Raw genomic sequence first — 21,140 nt, 5'->3', positions numbered from 1 at the left:
GAGTTGGTGGTGGACAGGGAAGCCTGGCATGCTGCGATTCATGGGGTCGCAAAGAGTTGGACACGACTGAGGAACTGGACTGAACTGAACTGAAGTAATAGTGACTTATGACTGCTAATAAAAATTAGGCTGAAAATGATTGAGATTATCTACTTTATAACTTATTTTATATATATATATATATATATATATATATATATACACAAAAAAAAAAAAACAGGAAAGCATTTTTAGAAAAAGATCATCAGCTGCCCTCTAACTCAGTTCAGTTCAGTCGCTCAGTCGTGTCTGACTCTTTGCAACCCCATGAATCACAGCACATCAGGCCTCCCTGTCCATCACCAACTCCCAGAGTTTACTCAAACTCATGTCCATCGAGTCATCTCATCCTCTGTCATCCCCTTCTCCTCCTGCCCCCATCCCTCCCAGCATCAGAGTCTTTTCAAATGAGTCAACTCTTCGCATGAGGTGGCCAAAGTATTGGAGTTTCAGCTTTAGCATCAGTCCTTCCAGTGAACACCCAGGACTGATCTCCTTTAGGATAGACTGGTTGGATCTCCTTGCAGTCCAAGGGACTCTCAGAGTCTTCTCCAACACCACAGGTATATTGTGGTAGTTAAATTCAGTGAGTCTGCCAGTTTGGGGAAATCAGTCTCCTAATATCTCATAGGAGTTATGATGATTAAACACAACAGTGCTCATGGACCACTTAGCATGGTGCCTGACAGATAAGAAGGATCACTAAAAGATCCCTGTTATTATGATGATGATTATTATCTATTACCATTTTTGAATATTCCTCTGATCATTCTTGTGTACATGGATACTTTAAGATAGTTACAGTTAGTTATAAAACATGTAAAATTCTTGTATCTAATTGTAAGCTTTTGCTTTTTCTACACATTCTGTTTATATAGTCATCATTTTGTTATTTTCCTTTAGTACAATTTTTAATATTTTTCTAATTGATTTTTTTCACAGTTTTATATAATGCTGCTACATTAAATAGTTTGATAGTTTTTTATTTCTTACCCCAGATTCTTCTTTATCAATTATTGTGTTGGTATTTTCAAAATGGCAGTATTTGTCATCTGTTACTGCTTCTATGTTTTTTAGCTGGCATTCTTTGACACAGAACTTTCACCTTTTTATTTTAGTATCACAATTGAATAATGGGGTTTCAAAGGGGAATTTCCCAGCAGTCCAGTGGTTAGGACTCGGTGCTTTTACTGCTGGGGCCTGGGTTTGATCCCTGGTTTGGAAACTTAAGATCCCTCAACCTGTGGGGGCAGTCCCCCAAGAAAAAAATCTACTTGTTATTATGCGATTACTATCATTATTGCTTGTGATGCCTTTATTGTCCCTTCAGTCTGTCTTCTGTATCCTTTTGGCATGTTCCTGTTAGTGCCAGAGCACGTCTTGCTTTCTAATAATAGGATATTTCAGGCTTGCTTGGTACTTTCCCTGCCTTGGACCTGGAGTCAGTTATTTCCCTGAGGATCATCTGTTTCAAGCTTGGAAATAATGGGTTTTCTAAAAGATCTATTAAGCAGCCACTTCCCTTTTGAGCCATTTCTTTATAAAATTAGACTTTTTTTTTTTAATGTTATTTCTCTATTTTCTCTGTAAGTTCTTTTGAAGAGTGCTACTGCATAAATATACACGAATTTGCATATGACTATAACTATTCCAGTATTTATCAAATCATTCCTTTATATGTTGTATCATTAAAACCATTTCTTGACATTTTTTTCTGTTTCTTTGCATGTTTATTGACTTGCTGGCTTAGCTGGTTATTGTACAAATAGAATTATTTTGCATTTTTTTGTTCATATAGGCAGTGGATGCCAAAAGAGGAAAAGCAGGTGGATTTGAAAACTGGTCGAGTGCGTCGGAAAGCCATTTTTGGAGATGAAGAGGAAGATGAGTCTGGAGATAGTGATGATGAAGATGATGAACTGTCTGAAGGTGACAGATTGGAAAATAGCTGTAGTGATGATGAAACAGAAGAGGGGCCAGATGCTGAAGTGACTGATAAACAGTATATGTCTCGTAAAGGAATAAAACGGCAAAAACTTGAGATGGAAGAAGACTTTGAGGTGGATTTGCCAGCGTTTGCTGACAGTGATGATGACCTTGAGAGGAGCTCAGTGGAAGAAGAAGCAGAGGAAGCTGATGAAAGCAGTGAAGAAGAGGATTCCACTGCAGAGGAGGAGAGGGATATTTTAGAATCTAAGGCTGTTAGAGAAGGTGGTAAGCCAGAACTGTTACAAACTGATGATTCAAGTGATAGTTTGAACATGGAGAAGTCTTTGACGAGGAAAAAAGCAACTTTCACCACTTCAGATTCAGGTCATTGCACAGCTGAAGAGGCGTTTGCATCTGAAGATGAACCTGAAGGAAATTCCTCTCTCAGTACAGAGGAGGAGGATTCAGAAAATGAAGAGGCTATTAGGAAAAAGTTTCCAAAACCTTCTCAAGTGGTCAGTAGTCAGAAACTGGGGTCAGGGAACTTAATTGATGAGACCAGTGATATAGAAGACTTACTCAAAGAAGAAGAAGATTATAAGGAAGAAAATAACTATTCCACAGAAACTTCAGGTATGCTTAAATTTATTTAACTGCCCTTGTAAACTTGGCACTGAAAAGGTTCTACAGATAGAATGTCTACATTTGAGTTTCTGCTGTTTTGGAGATTTTGTTATCTGTTCAAATATTATAACTCATAAAAGGTTTTCAGGATGAATGAGCAATGAGCTTGAAGCATAGGGACAGATAAACAGACTTAACTGATGTCTGTGTTGTCTTTTCAGGTGCCCTCAAGTGGAAGGAAGACCTTTCCAGGAAGGCAGCTGAGGCCTTTCTGAGGCAGCAGCAAACAACTCCAAACCTTCGAAAGCTTATTTATGGGACAGGTGAAAGAGCTCATTCTAATTTCTTAAACTGTTTTCTGAAAAGGAGATGAGATTGGTTAGAGGATTTCTGTCATACTTTTGACATCCATAGATATTCCTGGCTGTCATATTTTGTTTGGCAGATGTTTTTAATCTTCAGCTGATGAGGACTGTAAATCAGTTATACAAAGTAGATTTATGGGTTTGCCAGAAAACAAAACTTTTGATAAGAATACTCTTCTGTTATGTCATTTTGTACCCCCTGTAGAAAATCCTTCAAGGGAATTTTTTTTGTAGAATTTAGTATCAGAAAAAATTCTGCCTCTAAAGGTGTTTTTTTCTCTCTGAGAATGAGTGCTCTGTATAACTCATTCTGTTTTTTCCTTTTACCCTTCTCTGATTTTATATTTTACTAATTTGTATGTATGTTCTTTATGGAAAGAGCTTGACTCAGTAATGCAAAAGACAGAGTGGTGAACCTGATATTGCAGTTCCTATTTACTGTATGATTAGAACAAAGCCAAGGAGTATGTGTGACCTAGGAGCTCTGAGTTGGGTTGGTGTTTAAGAATTTCTGTAAAGTTTTGCCTGAGTAATCTTAGTGATTAGAGACTCAACACTCTTAGAGAGAAACTCTTTATGATATTTGAAAGCTCTGTCTTTAAACGTCCCCTCCCTGCCCCCATCAGTATTCTCCCTCCATCCTACATGCTGAGCAGTAGTTTCCTGGCCTTGCTGTGTCTGTGGCTGATGTGCTTAGGGGCATCACCATATCTACTGCAAAGAGGGAGCCTCAGTGCCAGGCCCTCTAGTGGGTAGATTTGTTCTCACCTTTCTATCATGGTGATTTCTTTAGTGACAGAGGATAATGAAGAAGAAGATGGTGATAATGGGGAAGAGCTTGGAGGGTTGTTTCGTGTCAGCCAGCCTGCCAGCGAGTGTAAGCACAAGGCTGACTCTTTGGACTGCTCCAGATTTCATGTAGAGGCGCCCCATGATTGGGATTTAGAGGAGGTAAGGCTGAATATGAATAGCATATTTAACTTATGGGAGAATTCAGGAATTGTTCTAAAAGATTATATAATTTCAAAATTGCCTACCTTTTATTAGGCTTATTTTTATAACATAACAGAGGACATTTCTCCAGATATTGGAATGAGTATTTCATGCATTCTAAGCAAATGGCAACCCACTCCAGTGTTCTTGCCTGGAGAATCCCAGGGACAGGGGAGCCTGGTGGGCTGCCGTCTATGGGGTCTTACAGAGTTGGACATGACTGAAGCGACGTAGTAGTAGTAGTAGTAGTAGTAGTAGTAGTAGTAGTAGTAGTAAGCAATAATATGTTCTGAGTTTAAGTCAGACCATATACATGTATTAATGGAACAAAGGAGAATGGTTAGCTCTTAGTGTGGATAGTATTATTAATCTTTATTTTGAAGTGTTGCATGTAGGTTTTCATACATGTGAGGTATTTTGTGTTTTATAACTAGGAGATATATAATATCCCTGAGTTAACATTTTAGAATTTCTGCTATTTGTCAGGAAACAGATATCCATAACACTGGTAAATTTTCATCTCCCACTCATCACTGTCTAGTCACAGAATTCATTCAGTTCTCAGACTTTCAAGGTTTAATCCCATCTTAGACCTCTTGCCTTCTATTTTCTGTTCTGGAATGTTCTTCTGACCTTTCCACGGCTGGCTTCTTTTGATCATTCAGTTTAGTTGACATGTCAGGGTGGGCCAGTCACTATCAATTATCTGTTTTAATTTATTTTATATAATGCTTTTTTGGAGGGGGGGCAAAATTTAATACAGATTATAGAAAAACCACATAAAGTAATTGTTTGACTTAATGGCTGACTGGGTGAGTACCTCTGTAACCACCATGTGTCCGTCCTAGTCACAGTCCACTCTTCTCTACAGAAGAGGGATAATAAAATGATCTGCGAAGAACCATCCTATGTTGCTACTTATGGCTATTAAGCACTTTAAATGTGGCTACTGAGACAGAAGAGCCAAAATTTTGTTTGTTTTGTTTGATCTTAATTAGAATTTAAATAACCACATGTTATAGCTACCCTCTGGACAACACATCTCAATGTGTTTTTCTTGTTGCTTGTTTGGTATCATATCTAAGAAACCACTGTCAAATCCAGAATCATAAAAATTGACTCCTGTGATTTTGTGTTAGAGTTTTATAGTTTAACTGTTACATTTAAGTCTTTGATACATTTTGAATTAATTTTTGAATTTGGTGTGAGATGAGCCCATCTTCATTCTTTTGCATGTGAATATCTAGCTGTCCTAGCCCCATCTGTTGAAAAGTCTGTTCTCTCCTCCAGTGACTTGTCCTAAAACCCTGGGTGAAAATCACTTGATCTTAGATGCATGGGGTTATTTGTGAATTCTTAATTCTATTCCATTTATCTTTACAGCTATCCTTGTGCTAGTATCATAGTATTTTTTTCATTGTAAGCTTTGAAATTAGGAAGTGAATCTCCTGACTTCATTCTTTTTCAAGAATATTTTTTCTTTACTGCAACCTTTGGATTTTCTGAATGTTAGAATCAACTTTTCCATTTCTACAAAGAAACCAGCTGGAATTCTGATAAGAATTGCTTTCAATCTGTATTTTGGGTAGTATCAATACCTTAACAATATTGTCTTCTAATGTGTTAACATAGGATGCCTTTCCATTTATTTAAATATTTTCTGTCAATAATGTTTTGTAGTTATCAGAGTATCAGCTTTGCACTTCTGTTGAATTTATTCCTAGTGTTCTTTTTTTAAAAAAATATTTATTTATTTGGCTGCATCTGGTCTTAATTATAGCATGTGGGATCTTTGTTGTGGTGTGCAGGCTCTAGAGCACGAGGTCTCAGTGGTTGCAGTGCTGATAGTTTTTCTATGGATTCCTCAGGGTTTTGCATATGTAAGATCATACCACCTGCGAATAGAAATAGTTATTCTTTCTGAACTGGATTCCTTTTATTTAAATTTCTTGCCTAATGGCCCTGACTAGAACATCTAGTACAATGTTGGATAGAAGTGGTGAGAGGAGACATCCTTATCTTACTCCTGATCTTAGAGGGAAAGTTTCCTCAGTCTTTCATTGTTTATATGGTGTTAGCTGTGGATGCCCTTTATCAGATTTAGGAAGTTCCTGTCTAAGTTGTTGCGTGTTTTTTATCATGGAGGGTCTGTTTTTGAAGATTTATTTGATCCCTGGTTTCCATAAGTCAGTTGTTAAGCTTCATGACAGCGAGGATCTTCTTAGAACAGTTTGTCATTCAGTGCCAGCAAAGCTTCTTGGCATAGAACAGATGTTCAGTAGTAATTAGTGAGTGATTGTAGATATGAAGGGATGAGTGAATGCACAGACTTGCTTTTGCAACCATTGTAATCATACTAGCTTTGGGGCTACTTTTTCTTTTTTTTTGGAGGGCACCACTCCATGTGGCACGTGGGATCTTAGTTACTTGATCAAGGATTGAACCTGTACCCCTTGCAGTAGAAGTGCAGAGTCTTGACCACTGAACTACCAGGGAAGTCCCCCAAGGCTCCTCTTAGAGAGTGGGGTTATATATGAAAAACATAAATCATGATCAAAATGTTATGTGAAGATTTGAGCCCTTGACAGTGAGGGACGTGTGCTGTCTTAGGTCAGGTTCCCTAGGAAGCACTCTGAAACACAGAGTTGTGTACAAGTTTTAGTCTGTATTTGAGAAGTGCACCTAGCATCCACTCCATGTGTGTACTGGATGATCTAGCAGATCTGGGACTGGGCGCCTCAGTACTTCTTTGCAGTGTTGTACTCATACAGATATTTTGTCTTTGTTAGAGTATTGGCTAGAGGAATTAAGTTTTCAAACAGCAATGATAAGTACAGATGAATGAATTGTTAAATGTCTGATTGTTTACTTATGAAGTCACTAGGCAGATAGTATTTCCCTATCCACTGTTAATGCTATGATATATATGTTTTTATCTCTGTTATTATACTATCTGTGTCAAAGTTTGGAATGAAAATATCCATAGAATTAAAATGAATATATCTATAGAAGTATCTTGAAAAATATTTAAAGGCAAATTGTCAGCTACTGTTTCTAAAAGTGGTTATTTATTGAATGATTGGAGCCTGTCAACTGAGTGCTGACTTTTCTGTATAAGGTTATGAACAGTATCAGAGATTGCTTCGTGACTGGGAAGTGGGAAGAGGATAAAGATGCAGCCAAGATCTTAGCAGAAGATGGTAAGTAAAGTACTGTATTCTTCAGAGAAGACTGCCTTCTCTATATCTTATTTTCTTCCATATCTTTAATAGTCAAGTTGAAGATGCTAGTAAATTGTGAAATGCTTTGGGCATCTCTTTTGCTTGGTTCTGCCTGGATGCATATTGTGTCTAAGGTGGAAGAGGAGAGTCTCATGGCCAATGGAATTCCCCCTTGCTGATAACCCTTGGGCACCTGGTGTATCACGGTGGAGGAAAGGAGATTCAAGCTCTTTGGGAAAGTGAGCACTTTCCCTCATCACTTACTGTCAGTGGGATTCCTGATTTACCTGGATTGCTATTGAGATCTAGTTCAGTCTGAGGCAAGAATGAGCCTGTCTGGGCTGCCTTCTCTTGCTGCTTGGGAGTTGGGAAACACTGGCATTAAGTTGCTTTCCTGTGGGTTGTGGTATAGGGAGACGCAGGCCACTATGTCATTCCTCTGGTCCTGGGGACCCTTACCAACCCATCTTTGTCTTTCCACCTTTGAGAGTTCTCCTTTGGTTATCCCTTGTGCTCTTGCATCATTTCTGGAGTTGATGGTTATACACAGTCAGGAGGAAATATGTCTATACCATCTTTTTGAGACTAGAAAGCCTTGGTGATTATTTTCATTGTAACTGTGTAAACAAGAGAATTAGAATCTTCATGATACTGAATCTTCCTTTCCAAACACATAGTAGTCTATTTGTTCAGTAGATAATACCTTCTTCGTTGAGCCATGTTGAAGAAGGTAGTTAAGGAACTTAACTTAGAGCAGTGCCTAGTATGTGAAACACTTAAAAGCATCAGCTAAGGTTATTCCATGTGTCCTTTAAAAAGCATATTAAAACTTTTAGCATTTGTAAAATGAAGTTCCAGCACATTTCTTGTTTAGATTAGTCCTAAGTATTTTATCCTTTTTTATTTTTATTACAAATGAAATCTTCCCATCTTTTGTATCTCTTCTGGTCCTTTTGCTTTATGTTACATGAAAATATTTTGATACCTTTCCAAATGATGCCTCCCAAAGTTTAACTTCTCTGTTTCTTTTAAGGGTAGGATCCATAACTAAACTTAGAGCTCTAAAAATGAATAGATGAACACTTCTTCTGGGCTTGATATCCTTTTGGTTACTACTGTTACTCTCAATGCTGTGTTTTATGTAATCTAAGATTTTCCCTGGGCTTCCCTGGTGGTTCAGTGGTGAAGAATCCATCTGCTAATGCAGGAGATTTGGTTTTGATCCCTGAGTTGAGAAGATCTTCTGGAGAAGGAAATGGCAACCCACTCCAGTATTCTTGCCTGGGAAATCCCATGGACAGAAGAGCCTTGCGGGCTACAGTCCATGGGGTCACAGAAGAGTCAGACACAACTTAGTGACTAAACAATAACACAACAACAAGATTTTCCCCAGGCATATCATATGGTTGTACTGTGTTAATCTTACATTGAGACTCTTTCACATGTGTTGTTATCATGACATGGATTTTCAAGTCACTCTTTGAACTTTTGGTTTGGGGACTGATGTACATGGCCATGCTTGTTACCTCTGTATGCTTCTCTACTCCAGAATATCTATCACTAATCCTGGGAAAATAGCTCTTGGCTAAGTGGGATTTTGAAGTAAAATATGGAAAAGTGGATTAAGTTCATTTACTTAACCTAAATAGGTGATGAAATACAAAATTTGACAAGAAAAAGAAGGCTGTGTAAATGCAGGATTCTTTAGGGGTATGTAGCTATAAGAACAATGAAAATGAAGTTTGAGATGCAGAGCATCTCAACTAATCAACACTTAGTGCTAGGTGGTGCTAGAGTGTCACACGCAGGGGAGTCATTTGAATGTTCTTTTCCCAGAGGAACTCTATGGTGACTTTGAAGACCTGGAAACCGGGGACGTGCACAAGGGAAAACCAGGCCCAGATACTCAGGTATGACTTGGCCACGGCTCGCTGTCAGCCACTGGCCCTTCCTTGATCTGTGGTCGGTATGTTCTGTAGGAGGCCTCATATTGAGAAACACAAGTCTTGCTTATCTGTGTAGATTACATACTGGATGAATTTCTTCCTAAAAGTGAAGTGGGTGAGAACAGAGTAAAAAAAGTTGGTTTATTTGTTATCCTTGATTCCTTGAGTTTTTTGAGTGAAACTTATTATCTCTTCTTGTTATGATTCTTCAGTCATTGAAAGTTTTAGCTCCTGGGTCACTGTCATTTGTCATCATTTTCCTCTTCTTACACTAAGTGCTGTTTTTAAAAAAAATAATTCCCTGTTCTCCCTAATATTTTTAGAACAGTTCCTGGGAGCATTTGGGTTGGGGATACTTGCTGTTACTTTTATTCATGTTTGGCATTCCCAGCCATATTAAGGAATTGCAGTTAATTGTAATGTAGTTGTCTAAATGTCTCTTGTTGCAGTGCCTGTTATTTAGAGCCAAAGGCTTTGTTTTATTTTGTTTTCATGATGAGCATAACTATGATTTTTGCAGCTCAAATAGAACTCTTAAAATCTGCCTTAATATTTAATATATAAAGAAAAGGTTTCCACAAATTTTCATGAAATTTACTCTCCTGGAAATTTAAGATTGAAGATGTGGAGGAAGAAATTAAAGAAGAAATTGACCCCAGTGCAGAGGAAAGTGCCAAGAAAAAGCATTTAGAAAAAAAGAGAAAATTGAAGGAGATGTTTGATGCAGAATATGACGAAGGAGAAAGCACATACTTTGATGATCTTAAAGGAGAAATGCAGAAACAAGCACAGGTGAGAAAACTCAGTTCCTATCAGCCTCATTTCAAGGTTGTAGTAGTGATGTGAGTATGTAACTTTGTTTAGGTCTCTGCTCCCTGACCAGCGTCTGAGCCTCTGTTTGCACTCCTAGGTCGAGATGCAGATGAGTGTGTTTATTCATGCAGTCATCTAATTATTTCTTCAGTCAGACACTGACCGGAATTATATTAGTATCTATTTTGTACTAAGCATTATATGTTGAGGAGGCAGAAATGGCTGAGACATGGCCTCCATTTTTGAGGATCTCACAATGTAGTGATTTGAGACAGTGTGTTTATTTACATGCAGGCATTGCCTTAGTATTTTGATTACTGCTTCCTGGAGTGATGATTGAATATTTTGAATGGGCATGTGATTCTTGGCCTTGTGTGGCTTATGCACATACCAGCGCTCTCCAGGGAAGATTTTCTGAAGACCCTCCTTGATCAGAGTTCAAAGGATACTTTGAATGTAAGGTCAGATACAGAAGTAAAGAGAACATGTAGAATGCTGAAAGCGAGATGGTCTTTCTCTGCTGTCTGGGGATGCTGAGCAGGCTGTTTGAGTTGATGAACTCTAAAGTTAGAGACAGAAAGATGTGTACATAGTTGATGGTGAGTGTTTAAGTTATGCTTTGACAGATGGGGCCACCAAGAATCCCTGTAAATTGGAGCACACCTTAATATATCTTAAGCAGATTAAGTATATGATTTATTAGGGATTTTTCTGGTGGTCCAGTGGTTAAAAATCCATCTTCCAGTGCAGGGGTTGCAGGTTTGCTCCCTGGTCAGGAATCAAAAATCCTACATGCCACAGGGGAACTAAGCCTGCATGCTGCAACTAAGACCCAGTGCAGCCATATAAATAAATATTTTTAAAAGTAAGTGATTTCTGAAGATGCACTTGAAGGGTTTGCTCAATCTAGTCCTTTATTTAGTCAAAGAAGTATGGTTAGTCATTAACTAACATAGTGATTCCTAGTGTGTATTCACCTTTGATAGAAGTGACTAGGTAAGTGTAAGGCTGCTGCTGCTAGGTCGCTTCAGTCGTGTCAGACCCTGTGCGACCCCATAGACAGCAGCCCACCAGGCTCCCCTGTCCCTGGGATTCTCCAGGCAAGAACACTGGAGTGGGTTGCCATTTCCTTCTCCAATGCATGAAAGTGAAAAGTCAAAGCGAAGTCGCTCACTCGTGTCCGACTCTTAGCGACCCCATGGACTGCAGCCTACCAGGCTCCTCCATCCATGGAATTCTCCAGGCAAAAGTACTGGAGTGGGGTGCCATTGCCTTCTCCAAAGTGTAAGGCTAGTTCTGTTTAAAATCACCTGGAACATTGTGAGTCATTTATAAAGAACTTTGAATATGAGATGTACAAGGGGAAATAAGGATGACTTACTGTAAGGACTGGGTTGTCATAAGTAAAATAGGAAAGCCTTTCACTGGTGTTAGTCTACCAAGGAAGATGAAGTTGGGATTGGTTAAGTTTGAGATACTTTTTGGACAAGAGGAGTGTCAGGTGGTCAATGAGGAGAGCTGTTGGGGGCCAGGGACTGAGATGTGCTGTCCTCAGCATCTGGTTGCTTTTTAAAGCTATGAGATGGGTGGAGTGACCTGGGGAGTGAGTGTAGGGGCAGGAGAGGAGAAGACTGAGACTGACCCCAGGTACTCTGCGTGGCTGGGCAGAGAGGATGAAGCAGCAGTGGGGACTGAGCAGCACTCAGGAGATAGAAGAACTCTAAGAGGACATGAGGTACACTGGAAACCACTGTATCTGGAAGTGATAAATTGTTTCAGATCCTGCTGATGTATTAATTTTGATGAAGACAGAACTGACCACTAGATTGTGAGGCCTTTAGTGACTTTGACAAGCATTTCAATGGAGTGTTGGTTAAAGTCTAATTTTAGGGCATTTAAGAGGATAGGAGTGGCATAACTGGAACCAGCCTTTAGAACACATCTGTGGCATTTTGCTTCAAAGATAAGTGGAGAGATGGGGCAGTAGTTACAGGAAGTGAAGTCAAAATGCTTTAAGATGAGAGAAATAACAGGCAAGATTTGTTGGAGTAAAGTCCCACAAGAGTACATGATCTAGGGTGCAAGTAAAGGTTGGGATTAAATTGAGGCATGGATAGTCTCTTAACAGCTGCCCACTAGAGCTTCCTGTGATAATGGAATACCACATGTTGATACTGACCACTTGAAATATGGCTACTGTGAATGACTGACCTTAAATTTTATTTAATTTTTATTAATTTCAATTTAAATAGCCATGTGTTCCCACCATATTGAATAGTGCAGAGCTATAAGGCTGAATATGGGTATAAACCCTGGTAGAAGGGCTAGTTGGAAGTTCTTTTAGATTGCTTAAATTTTGAGTGAATTAGGAGACAGTCAACAGTTGAGAATCGGGATGAGGAAGGAGATATTGATTGATGAAACAAGAAGTGTGAAATAATTGGAGAGTGAAAAGAGAATGTGTGGACGGAAAAGTTCAGGGTGTGTGTCAACCAGCATTAAAGGCTTCCTTCAGAGTTGTTAGTATTTGCTGTACTATAGCTTGGAGCACCAGAGAAGAAGACAGTTGGGACATATCCTCAGCAAACTATAAAGATAAAACATATATTATTTTTAACTAGGATAGAGCCTAACTAATTCTGTTCATGATTCCTTTATTTAGAAATTGGCTTTTTTCTAAATGTTAATCTTACATTTAGTAAAAATAACAGCCTTGTGGATTTTTAATTGTTTTCTTTTTCCCCCTCTCATATATATATATAGCTTAACCGGGCAGAATTTGAAGATCAAGATGATGAAGCCAGAGTTCAGTATGAGGGTTTTCGACCTGGGATGTATGTCCGAATTGAGATAGAAAATGTCCCCTGTGAATTTGTGCTTAACTTTGACCCGCATTACCCAATTATTTTGGGTGGTCTGGGCAATAGTGAGGGCAATGTTGGATATGTACAGGTAGGTACCCTTTGCTGCATACTTAACAGCGGGGATTCTTTGGTCATACTTGAGGCAATAATCTTACTGAAATCTCTTCTCCCCTCAGATGCGTCTGAAGAAACATCGTTGGTATAAGAAAATCCTCAAGTCCCGAGATCCAATCATTTTTTCTGTAGGGTGGAGGAGGTTTCAAACCATCCCACTTTATTATATTGAAGACCACAATGGAAGACAGAGGCTTCTAAAATATACCCCACAGCACATGCATTGTGGAGCAACCTTTTGGGGTAAAAACAGATTAGAATAGACTTGTTTATAGGTTAATTTAGACCTTTTAGGATTTATCATTATAGTTTTGCTTTTTTCCTTTCATGAAATCACAATTCATAAGATTTTTCTCTTTTCTGGGGTTGGAGTATATATGTGAAACAGAATCCAGAATGTGTGATTCACTGTATTTTTTATTTTTTTCTGTTTCCTTTAAGGTCCTATCACTCCACAGGGTACTGGGTTCTTGGCAGTACAGTCTGTCAGTGGCAATATGGTAACTATCTTGGATGTTTTATCTTATAGATTGTGTTTGAGAAATAATGTCTTGATTATGAATATGTACCTGAAACTTTAAGTTGAAAATTACTCATTTTTGTTATTTATAGTCTTCAGGGAATGGCAACCCACTCCCAATATTCTTGCTGGAAAATCCCAGACAGCGGAGCCTGGTGGGCTGTAGTCTATGGGGTCACAAAGAGTTGGACATGACTGAGCGACTAACACAGTCTTCTCTTTGCTTTCAATTTTCCTGTGTCTTTTTAATAAGGTGTGGGAGCAGAGAAGAGGGATGTAGAATTGTAATGGTACTGATAATGTTTTATATTTTTATGTTTTTATGGACATATTTTTCTAAAATTACTTAAGCAGTGCTCACCATGAGCTAACCACTCTACTGGGTTCTGACTTCCACTGGATACCAGCTAGACATTAGACTACCCCTAATGATGCTGGTTTAGCAAAGTATGTTCACACAGCCTTCATTTGACCAATCAGAGCAGGTTTTATTGGCCTCATTTAATAGCAAAGAAAACAGAATAATGAGCAAATGTAATCCATCCTAAATGTCCAAAATTTAATTTTTCAGCCATTGTAGCCAAATTTTCATATTCCCTTTCATTTATTCATCTTTGTGAAATTGTGTTACTATGAAATCACCCTCAGTAAAATGCTCAAGATATCATCAGTTTTGGCTTATGTGTATTATAGTTTCAGATAACTTTTGTTAAAATACTGGTTTATATGTTCACATATTCTTTTTCTTAGGTGACTGTAAGTGAATTGCACTTCAGTAATTTATTGCATTACAGAGAAATGTAGTTTTTCTCTTGCTGATATTTTTCCTGTATTCAAATTTTGGGGGTTCCTTTTTAGCCTGATTTCCGGATAGCTGCCACAGGAGTTGTCCTTGATCTGGATAAATCTATAAAAATTGTAAAGAAATTAAAACTAACTGGTTTTCCATATAAAATTTTCAAGAACACTTCATTCATTAAGGTCTGTATATCTCTATATATATTCAAATATTTTTAATGTGTATATTGTTAAAGGAGACATGAAATACTTCTCATTTAAGTCTAAGATATAGTTCTAATGCTTTCAGAAAAGTATTTGAAATCTTCTCTAAACTTGGTTTTTTATATTTTTAGTTTACTCCTTTGTATTATTCTCTGTGTTACTTAAATATTCTCAGAAATCTTAAGGCAAAATAAAATAGACATATTTAGTAGTTAAGGCTATTATTTATTATTTCCCTGTGAGATTGTCACAGAGCCAATATTGAAAATATGTAATCTCATTCACTAGGTTTTGTTTCCTACCTTTTTGGTTTGTGTTGAGAGGGGGGAAAATCTTGAGTTTGTCAAAGAGATCAGTAGAAAAATAGACAAAGCAGTTCTCAAAATACTTTATTGGCAGGGGTATGGAGAAATGGATGTTATGTCAAGCAGTATAACATGGAAGGGTAGTTGGAACAACATTTATTGGAAATTTCATTAGTGGGCTGTTTCCATTAAAAATATAGTTAAGATGATCATAAAATGTTCTTAAGGTAATATACAACCATCAGCATTTATTTGTCTAGCTTTCTTTATTTTTGGAGTGTGTGCACATAAGTAATAGGATATGAGCTGTATAGTCCAGCCCTGTGAGATGACAGCAAAGGCCATCTAGGCTAGTTCAGCCAATAAACATCATTTGTTCCTTTCTTCTCAAAGATAGCAGTAATGAGCATATTTATGAGCTCACAATAGAGTCTTAATTAGTGTTTTTTCAGGAAAAATAAAGTTGTATTCCTGTTGACCTAGTAATTCTACTTTTGAGGGGAAATACATTTTGATTGTTTTATTACCCTTCAATGAATTATTGTCTGTTTTTTAACCAAGGATATATTTATGAAGTAAGAGGTAAAATATCTGACTTTGTGTCTATATACTTTTTAAATATTTATATATATGTATATATCTATAGGGAATGTTTAATTCTGCCTTGGAAGTGGCCAAGTTTGAAGGTGCTGTGATTCGAACGGTCAGTGGAATAAGGGGACAGATCAAGAAGGCGCTCCGGGCTCCAGAAGGAGCTTTCCGGGCCACATTTGAGGATAAATTGCTGATGAGTGGTAAATCTCCTTTGTGGTGTGTTCTTAACAGCATGTTACTGTTCAGTATTGATTTCTAGCCAGTGTGAATTATAGGTGGGAGTTTAGACCTTTAGAAACAGGAGTCGGGACTTTCCTGGTGGTCCAGTGGGTAAGACTTTGCCTTCCAATGCAGTGGGTGTGGGTTCAGTCCCTGGTGGTGCAGCTAAGATCCCACATACCTCATGGCCAAGAAACCAAAACATAAAACAGAAGTAATATTGTATCAAATTCAATTAAGACTTTAAAAATGGTACACATCCAAAGAAAAGAAAAACAGGAGTCAGCTGTAGTTCTCCCCACTTGGAACATCTTGTGCACTGCGCCCAGCAACAACCAGAGAACTTTTATACTATTCAAAAGTAGTTCATTTGGCACAGTTTCTCTTCAAATACTATGCAACCAGCTAGAAAAGTTTGGAGTATTTTGTTTTTTTGTGTGTACTAAGATGGATATGAATCTTCTCCTGAAAATGGTAATGTAAATACACTGTCTTTCCAGATATTGTCTTCATGAGAACTTGGTATCCTGTCTCCGTTCCAGCCTTCTATAACCCAGTAACATCTTTGTTAAAACCAATTGGTGAGAAAGACACCTGGTCAGGAATGCGGACAACTGGTCAACTCCGGCTTGCCCATGGCATCAAACTAAAAGCCAACAAGGATTCTCTATATAAGGTACAGTCGCGCATATGTTCTGTAGATGCGTGTCATTCAGAAGCTTTGTATGTAATGTTCTTTTGTGGTTTGAATTTTCAAGTAGAAAGTCTAACATTAAACTTGAGTGAATCTGTTTATGTTCATAGACTATTTTGGAAGGAACACAGAAAAAGTGGTAAAAGTGGGTTTTCTCTGTATGGGAAAGGAGACTTAAACTTTTCACTGTATATACCTCATTTGAACTATTTTTCTTGGCACTAAACACATATATTACTTTTAAAAACATTAATATACTTATTCTCATTGAAACAATGTAGAAGGTTATTTTTGAAGGTTTTAATAAACTTTTATTGAAGTGTTAACATACGTACAGCTTCCCTGATAGCTCAGCTGGTAAAGAATCCGCCTACAATGCAGAAATCCCTGGTTCAATTCCTGGGTCGACAAGATCCACTGGGGAAGGGATAGGCTACCCACTCCAGTATTCTTGTGCTTCGCTTGTGGCTCAGCTGGTAAAGAATCTGCCTGCAGCGTGGGAGACCTGGCTTCGATCCCTGGGTTGGGAAGATCCCCTGGAGAAGGGAAAGGCTACCCACTCCCATATTCTGGCCTGGAGAATTCCATGGACTATAGTCCTTGGGGTCACAAAGAGTCAGACACGACTGAGTGACTTTCACATTCAACATACATACGGAGAGGAGGTACACAAATAATAAGTGTGTACAGCTCAATGAATTTTTTTTTTTGCTTTTTTTTTTAAATTGGAGGATTACAGTGTTGTGTTGGTTTCTGCTGCACAACATTGTGAATCAACCCTAAGTATACATATGTCTCCTCCTTCTTCAGCCTTCCTCCCATCGCCACCCCATCCTACCCTTTAAATCTTAAGTTCTCAGTCCCTGCCTGAATTCCCATTTTCATTCAGGTTTTAGTCTCTGAGAATGTCCATTATTTTGTTCACAGCTTAACAAGGCATTTGAAAAGATTTGTTTGTGTTAATGGTAGATATTTAATTGTTGTGTAATAAGTGAGTAATTCAGGGTATTGGTTTATCATTCTGCTAGAAACAGTTTTCCAGGCATTAGTTTTTCTGTAAAATAGTTACTAAAATTTGAGTCATGTTGCCATGAATTGCTCTTAAAATATACTTGAGGACATAGTACCTGTTGTCCAGTTTGTGGAGCTTACTTATTTTTGAGAAGGATATTTCTCTGAATTCTTTTCATTCTAAAATATTTTGGTTTTTAAACAGAGAGTATTGAATATTACTGTGGGCGATGTCTTGAACAATAAATTTAAAGATATTGCAGAAATATTCTCTATGTAGTCTACTTTAGTAAAGGTTTAGGGCAAAACTGTCAGCTTACTAACTACTTTTGAAGCAGTTAAGGATTTTGGTCATCTCAGTTTAAGTATAGAATTTGGTTAGCTTGAAAATCGAATGTAGAGAGAGTTTTGCCTTCATTTGTCGTTTAAATCTCGCTTTTTAAAATCAGCCTTTTATCAGAAACAGAATAAACTTCTTAATGAGAATCAGGGGTGGGGGCACTTTGGCTCTTCATTGGAGGAAGAACTATGTCCTTAAATCCAGAGAGCCTGATAGTCAAGATGAAAAGCTAGATTATTCTTGTCAGGCTAGAAAAAGCCATCTCAGCGCTCCAAAGATAATGCCTAAATTTGCCATTGACAGAAAGGTTGGGTCTTTTCATCCAATCTATTAAGATCCCATTGCCCATACTGTAGAAATTTGTACAGTTGATTTCTCGGAAGGATTGTAAATATGTATTCCATATATATTCTATATATTCCTTTGTTTTGCCTGTAGCTGTATATGCTCATTGAAGCGATTTATATTTGATGGATGATTGAGTCCTCATTTCTCATGGTCAGCAAACTAAGGTATTACTGATTTGTGGAAAAATCAATCCATTGAGAAGATTTCATGCAAATTTTAAGTGCGCATAGATCATAATTTAAATATGTCATAGTCTTTGTTTTCTTTTTCTTTTTCAGCCAATTGTGAGGCAAAAGAAACATTTTAATTCACTGCACATTCCAAAAGGCTTGCAGAAGGCCCTACCGTTTAAGAGCAAGCCCAAGACCCAGGCAAAGGCAGGCAAGACTCCAAAGGACAGAGTGAGACCAGCTGTCATACGGGAGCCTCATGAAAGGAAGGTACTGTCAATGGATGGCTTCTAGTACATTGCATTTAGACGTGAAAATCATGCTCTCAGTAACACACTTGGCATTCTTATTGCATTCTCACTTTACATGAGGAAAGGATAAGGGCCAGACTTGCTCAGGGCACTAGATCTGGAAGTTAGAAGAAAGGCCAGAATCCATTTCCCTTCTTTTGTTTAGTCATGCTCTGCCTTATGCATTTTAATGGGGAATAAGAAGCACACAGCTGGCACATCACTCTTATCAGCTGTACAGAGTATCCATAGAGTGATTAACAAAGGTGGTTTTATGGTCAAGGCTATTAAATAAGTATTTTGCTAAGTCAGTATGCTCCTACTTATATTTCAATGCAAATTATAATTCCCTAGTTCAGGATCAGTTTTCACTAGATTAATATGCATTTGGATAATGAATTGATTCTCATTTTGATACAGTCAGCTGCAATGTTTAAGATCCCTGAAACTTAGAACGAAAGCATGCTATAGCTGTAAGAATATTTTGATGCTCAGTGGGTTTTGTCCTTGTCAGATCCTTGCACTGCTGGATGCTCTGAGTACAGTGCACAGTGAGAAGATGAAGAAAGCCAAGGAGCAGCGGCATCTCCACAACAAAGAACACTTCAAAATGAAGCAGAAGGAGGAAGAAGAGAAACTGAAGCGACAGAAGGACCTCAGGAAGAAGCTCTACCGAATTCAGGGTCAGAAAGAAAGAAGAAATCAGAAGTCCAGCCTAAAGGGGCCTGAGGAGCAGTTGAAGTGAGCTACAGACAGATAGACTGTCATTTGAACCCGTAGTGATGAATGTTTTCACATTGTAAGTGACAGGTCAGAGGATTGGACAAGCCTGTTTGTTTGGTGCATTACCCAGACTGTGCCTTCAAGAGGAGAAATGATACTGCTCATAGGACACGTGTTCATTCTCAACATCTAGGTTATGGCAAAGTAAAGCTATATAATTTATGGTTTTCTAGATCCCCTCACATTCCTCTTAACCTGTCTCAGTTTAATTTTGTGCTACGAAAGTATTAAAATATTTTCTTGTTAATTTTGCCTGAGTAGTTTTCATTAAGGAAGAATGCGTAATAATTGCTTTTTCAACCAGCTTCATGATGCGTTTTCCAGGAGGGAAAAAATGTTAACTTGAATCCTCAGCATTAAGGTAAAATTTTAGAGACGGATATGTAATTTTTGTTTTTTTGTCTGTTAGATGTTATGTTCTTTGATCATTGATCCTAATGGACATTTTACGTCTTCACGTTTTGCAGTTAGCATCAGCTGTGCATACTCAGTCACTTCAGCCGTGTCCAGCTCTTTGTGACCCTATGGATAGTAGCCCGCAAGGCTCATCTGTTCGTGGGAATCTCCAGGCAAGAATACTGGAGTGGGTTGCCATACCCTCCTCCAGAGCATCTTCCTGGCTTGTGGATCAAACCCACATCTCTTATGTCTCCTGTATTGGCAGGCAGGTTCTTTACCACTAGTGCCATGTGGGAAGACAGTAATAGCTAGTTAACACTAAATACTCATTTAATGTTTTAGACCAGGGATGATGTATATCTGTGGAGATAATTAGGCATACTGTCTGAAGTTCATATTGGTAAACCCTCTAGGTCTAAAATACATAACTGAGAGACAACAACACCTACCTGGGAGTGGGCAGAATCATCCAGGAATAGGAAAGGATCAAGATGAAACAGCCAGGTCTTAGTGCAGTGTTCCTGCCATTAGTTAAACGTCTCCACATACATCAAAGAACATCATCAAGTCCAATCCCCATGTTCAGGCCAACGGCAAAGAAGCCCAAGTGATCCTGCTAAGACAGCCACTTGTCTAAAAGCTGAACAGGTCCAGCTAAGCAAGGCTGTGCACAGAAGCCAGACACATAACTTACATAAACAAAGAGGGCAGCCTGTCCTTCCCCGTGTCCTAGACTGCTACACGTAGACTTTACCATCACGGTGCTAGATGCAGGGAGGGGCTCGGTGGGGCTCCTGGCTCTGCCGCTGTTTATGGTGTGACTCTGGAAGATGATGCTGTGAAAGTGCTGCACTCAATATACCAGCAAATTTGGAAAACTCAGCAGTGGCCACAAGACTGGAAAAAGTCAGTTTTCATTCCAATCCCAAAGAAGGGCAATGCCAAAGAACGCTCAAACTACTGCACGATTGCAGTCATCTCATACACTAGTAAAGTAATGCTCAAAATCCTCAAAGCCAGGCTTCAATAGTACATGAATTGTGAACTTGCAGATGTTCAAACTGGATTTAGAAAAGGCAGAGGAACCAGAGATCAAATTGCCAACATCCGCTGGATCATCAAAAAAGCAAGAGTTCCAGAAAAACATCTGCTTTATTGACTATACCAAAGCCTTAGACTGTGTGGACCACAATAAACTGGAAAATTCTTTAAGAAATGGGAATCCAGACCACCTGACCTGCCTCTTGAGAAATCTGTATGCAGGTCAGGAAGCAACAGTTACAACTGGACATGGAACAACAGACTGGTTCCAAATAGGAAAAGGAGTACGTCAAGGCTGTATATCATCACCCTGCTTATTTAACTTATATTCAGGGTACATCATGAAAAATGCTGGGCTGGAGGAAGCACAAGCTGGAATCAAGATTGCCAGGAGAAATATCAGTAACCTCAGGTATACAGATGACACCACCTTTATGACAGAAAGTGAAGAAGAACTAAAGAGCCTCTTGATGAAAGTGAAAGAGGAGAGTGAAAAAGTTGGCTTAAAACTCAACA

The 21,140-nt window shown here is 38.4% G+C and overlaps 1 protein-coding gene across 1 annotated transcript in view; it reads left to right on the top strand.

Annotated features, from left to right (window-relative positions):
- The window catches only part of BMS1 (BMS1 ribosome biogenesis factor), a 30,175-nt gene extending 10,811 nt beyond the window's left edge, over nt 1-19,364 (top strand). The window contains exons 10-23 of the mRNA XM_068982312.1: nt 1,838-2,601; nt 2,814-2,915; nt 3,751-3,908; nt 7,069-7,150; nt 9,008-9,081; nt 9,733-9,909; nt 12,694-12,882; nt 12,971-13,151; nt 13,350-13,408; nt 14,287-14,409; nt 15,382-15,529; nt 16,049-16,224; nt 18,220-18,381; nt 18,916-19,364. Of these exons, the coding sequence (XP_068838413.1) occupies nt 1,838-2,601; nt 2,814-2,915; nt 3,751-3,908; nt 7,069-7,150; nt 9,008-9,081; nt 9,733-9,909; nt 12,694-12,882; nt 12,971-13,151; nt 13,350-13,408; nt 14,287-14,409; nt 15,382-15,529; nt 16,049-16,224; nt 18,220-18,381; nt 18,916-19,146 (2,626 nt within the window). The 3' untranslated portion in view covers nt 19,147-19,364. The remainder of the gene's footprint in view (nt 1-1,837; nt 2,602-2,813; nt 2,916-3,750; nt 3,909-7,068; nt 7,151-9,007; nt 9,082-9,732; nt 9,910-12,693; nt 12,883-12,970; nt 13,152-13,349; nt 13,409-14,286; nt 14,410-15,381; nt 15,530-16,048; nt 16,225-18,219; nt 18,382-18,915) is intronic.
- The last annotated feature ends 1,776 nt before the right edge of the window (nt 19,365-21,140 follow it).

This window comes from Capricornis sumatraensis, chromosome 10, assembly GCF_032405125.1.
Source record: "Capricornis sumatraensis isolate serow.1 chromosome 10, serow.2, whole genome shotgun sequence".
Classification (NCBI taxonomy): domain Eukaryota; kingdom Metazoa; phylum Chordata; class Mammalia; order Artiodactyla; family Bovidae; genus Capricornis; species Capricornis sumatraensis.
Note: the sequence above shows the minus strand (reverse complement) of the source record. Positions and strands in the feature narration are given on the sequence as shown.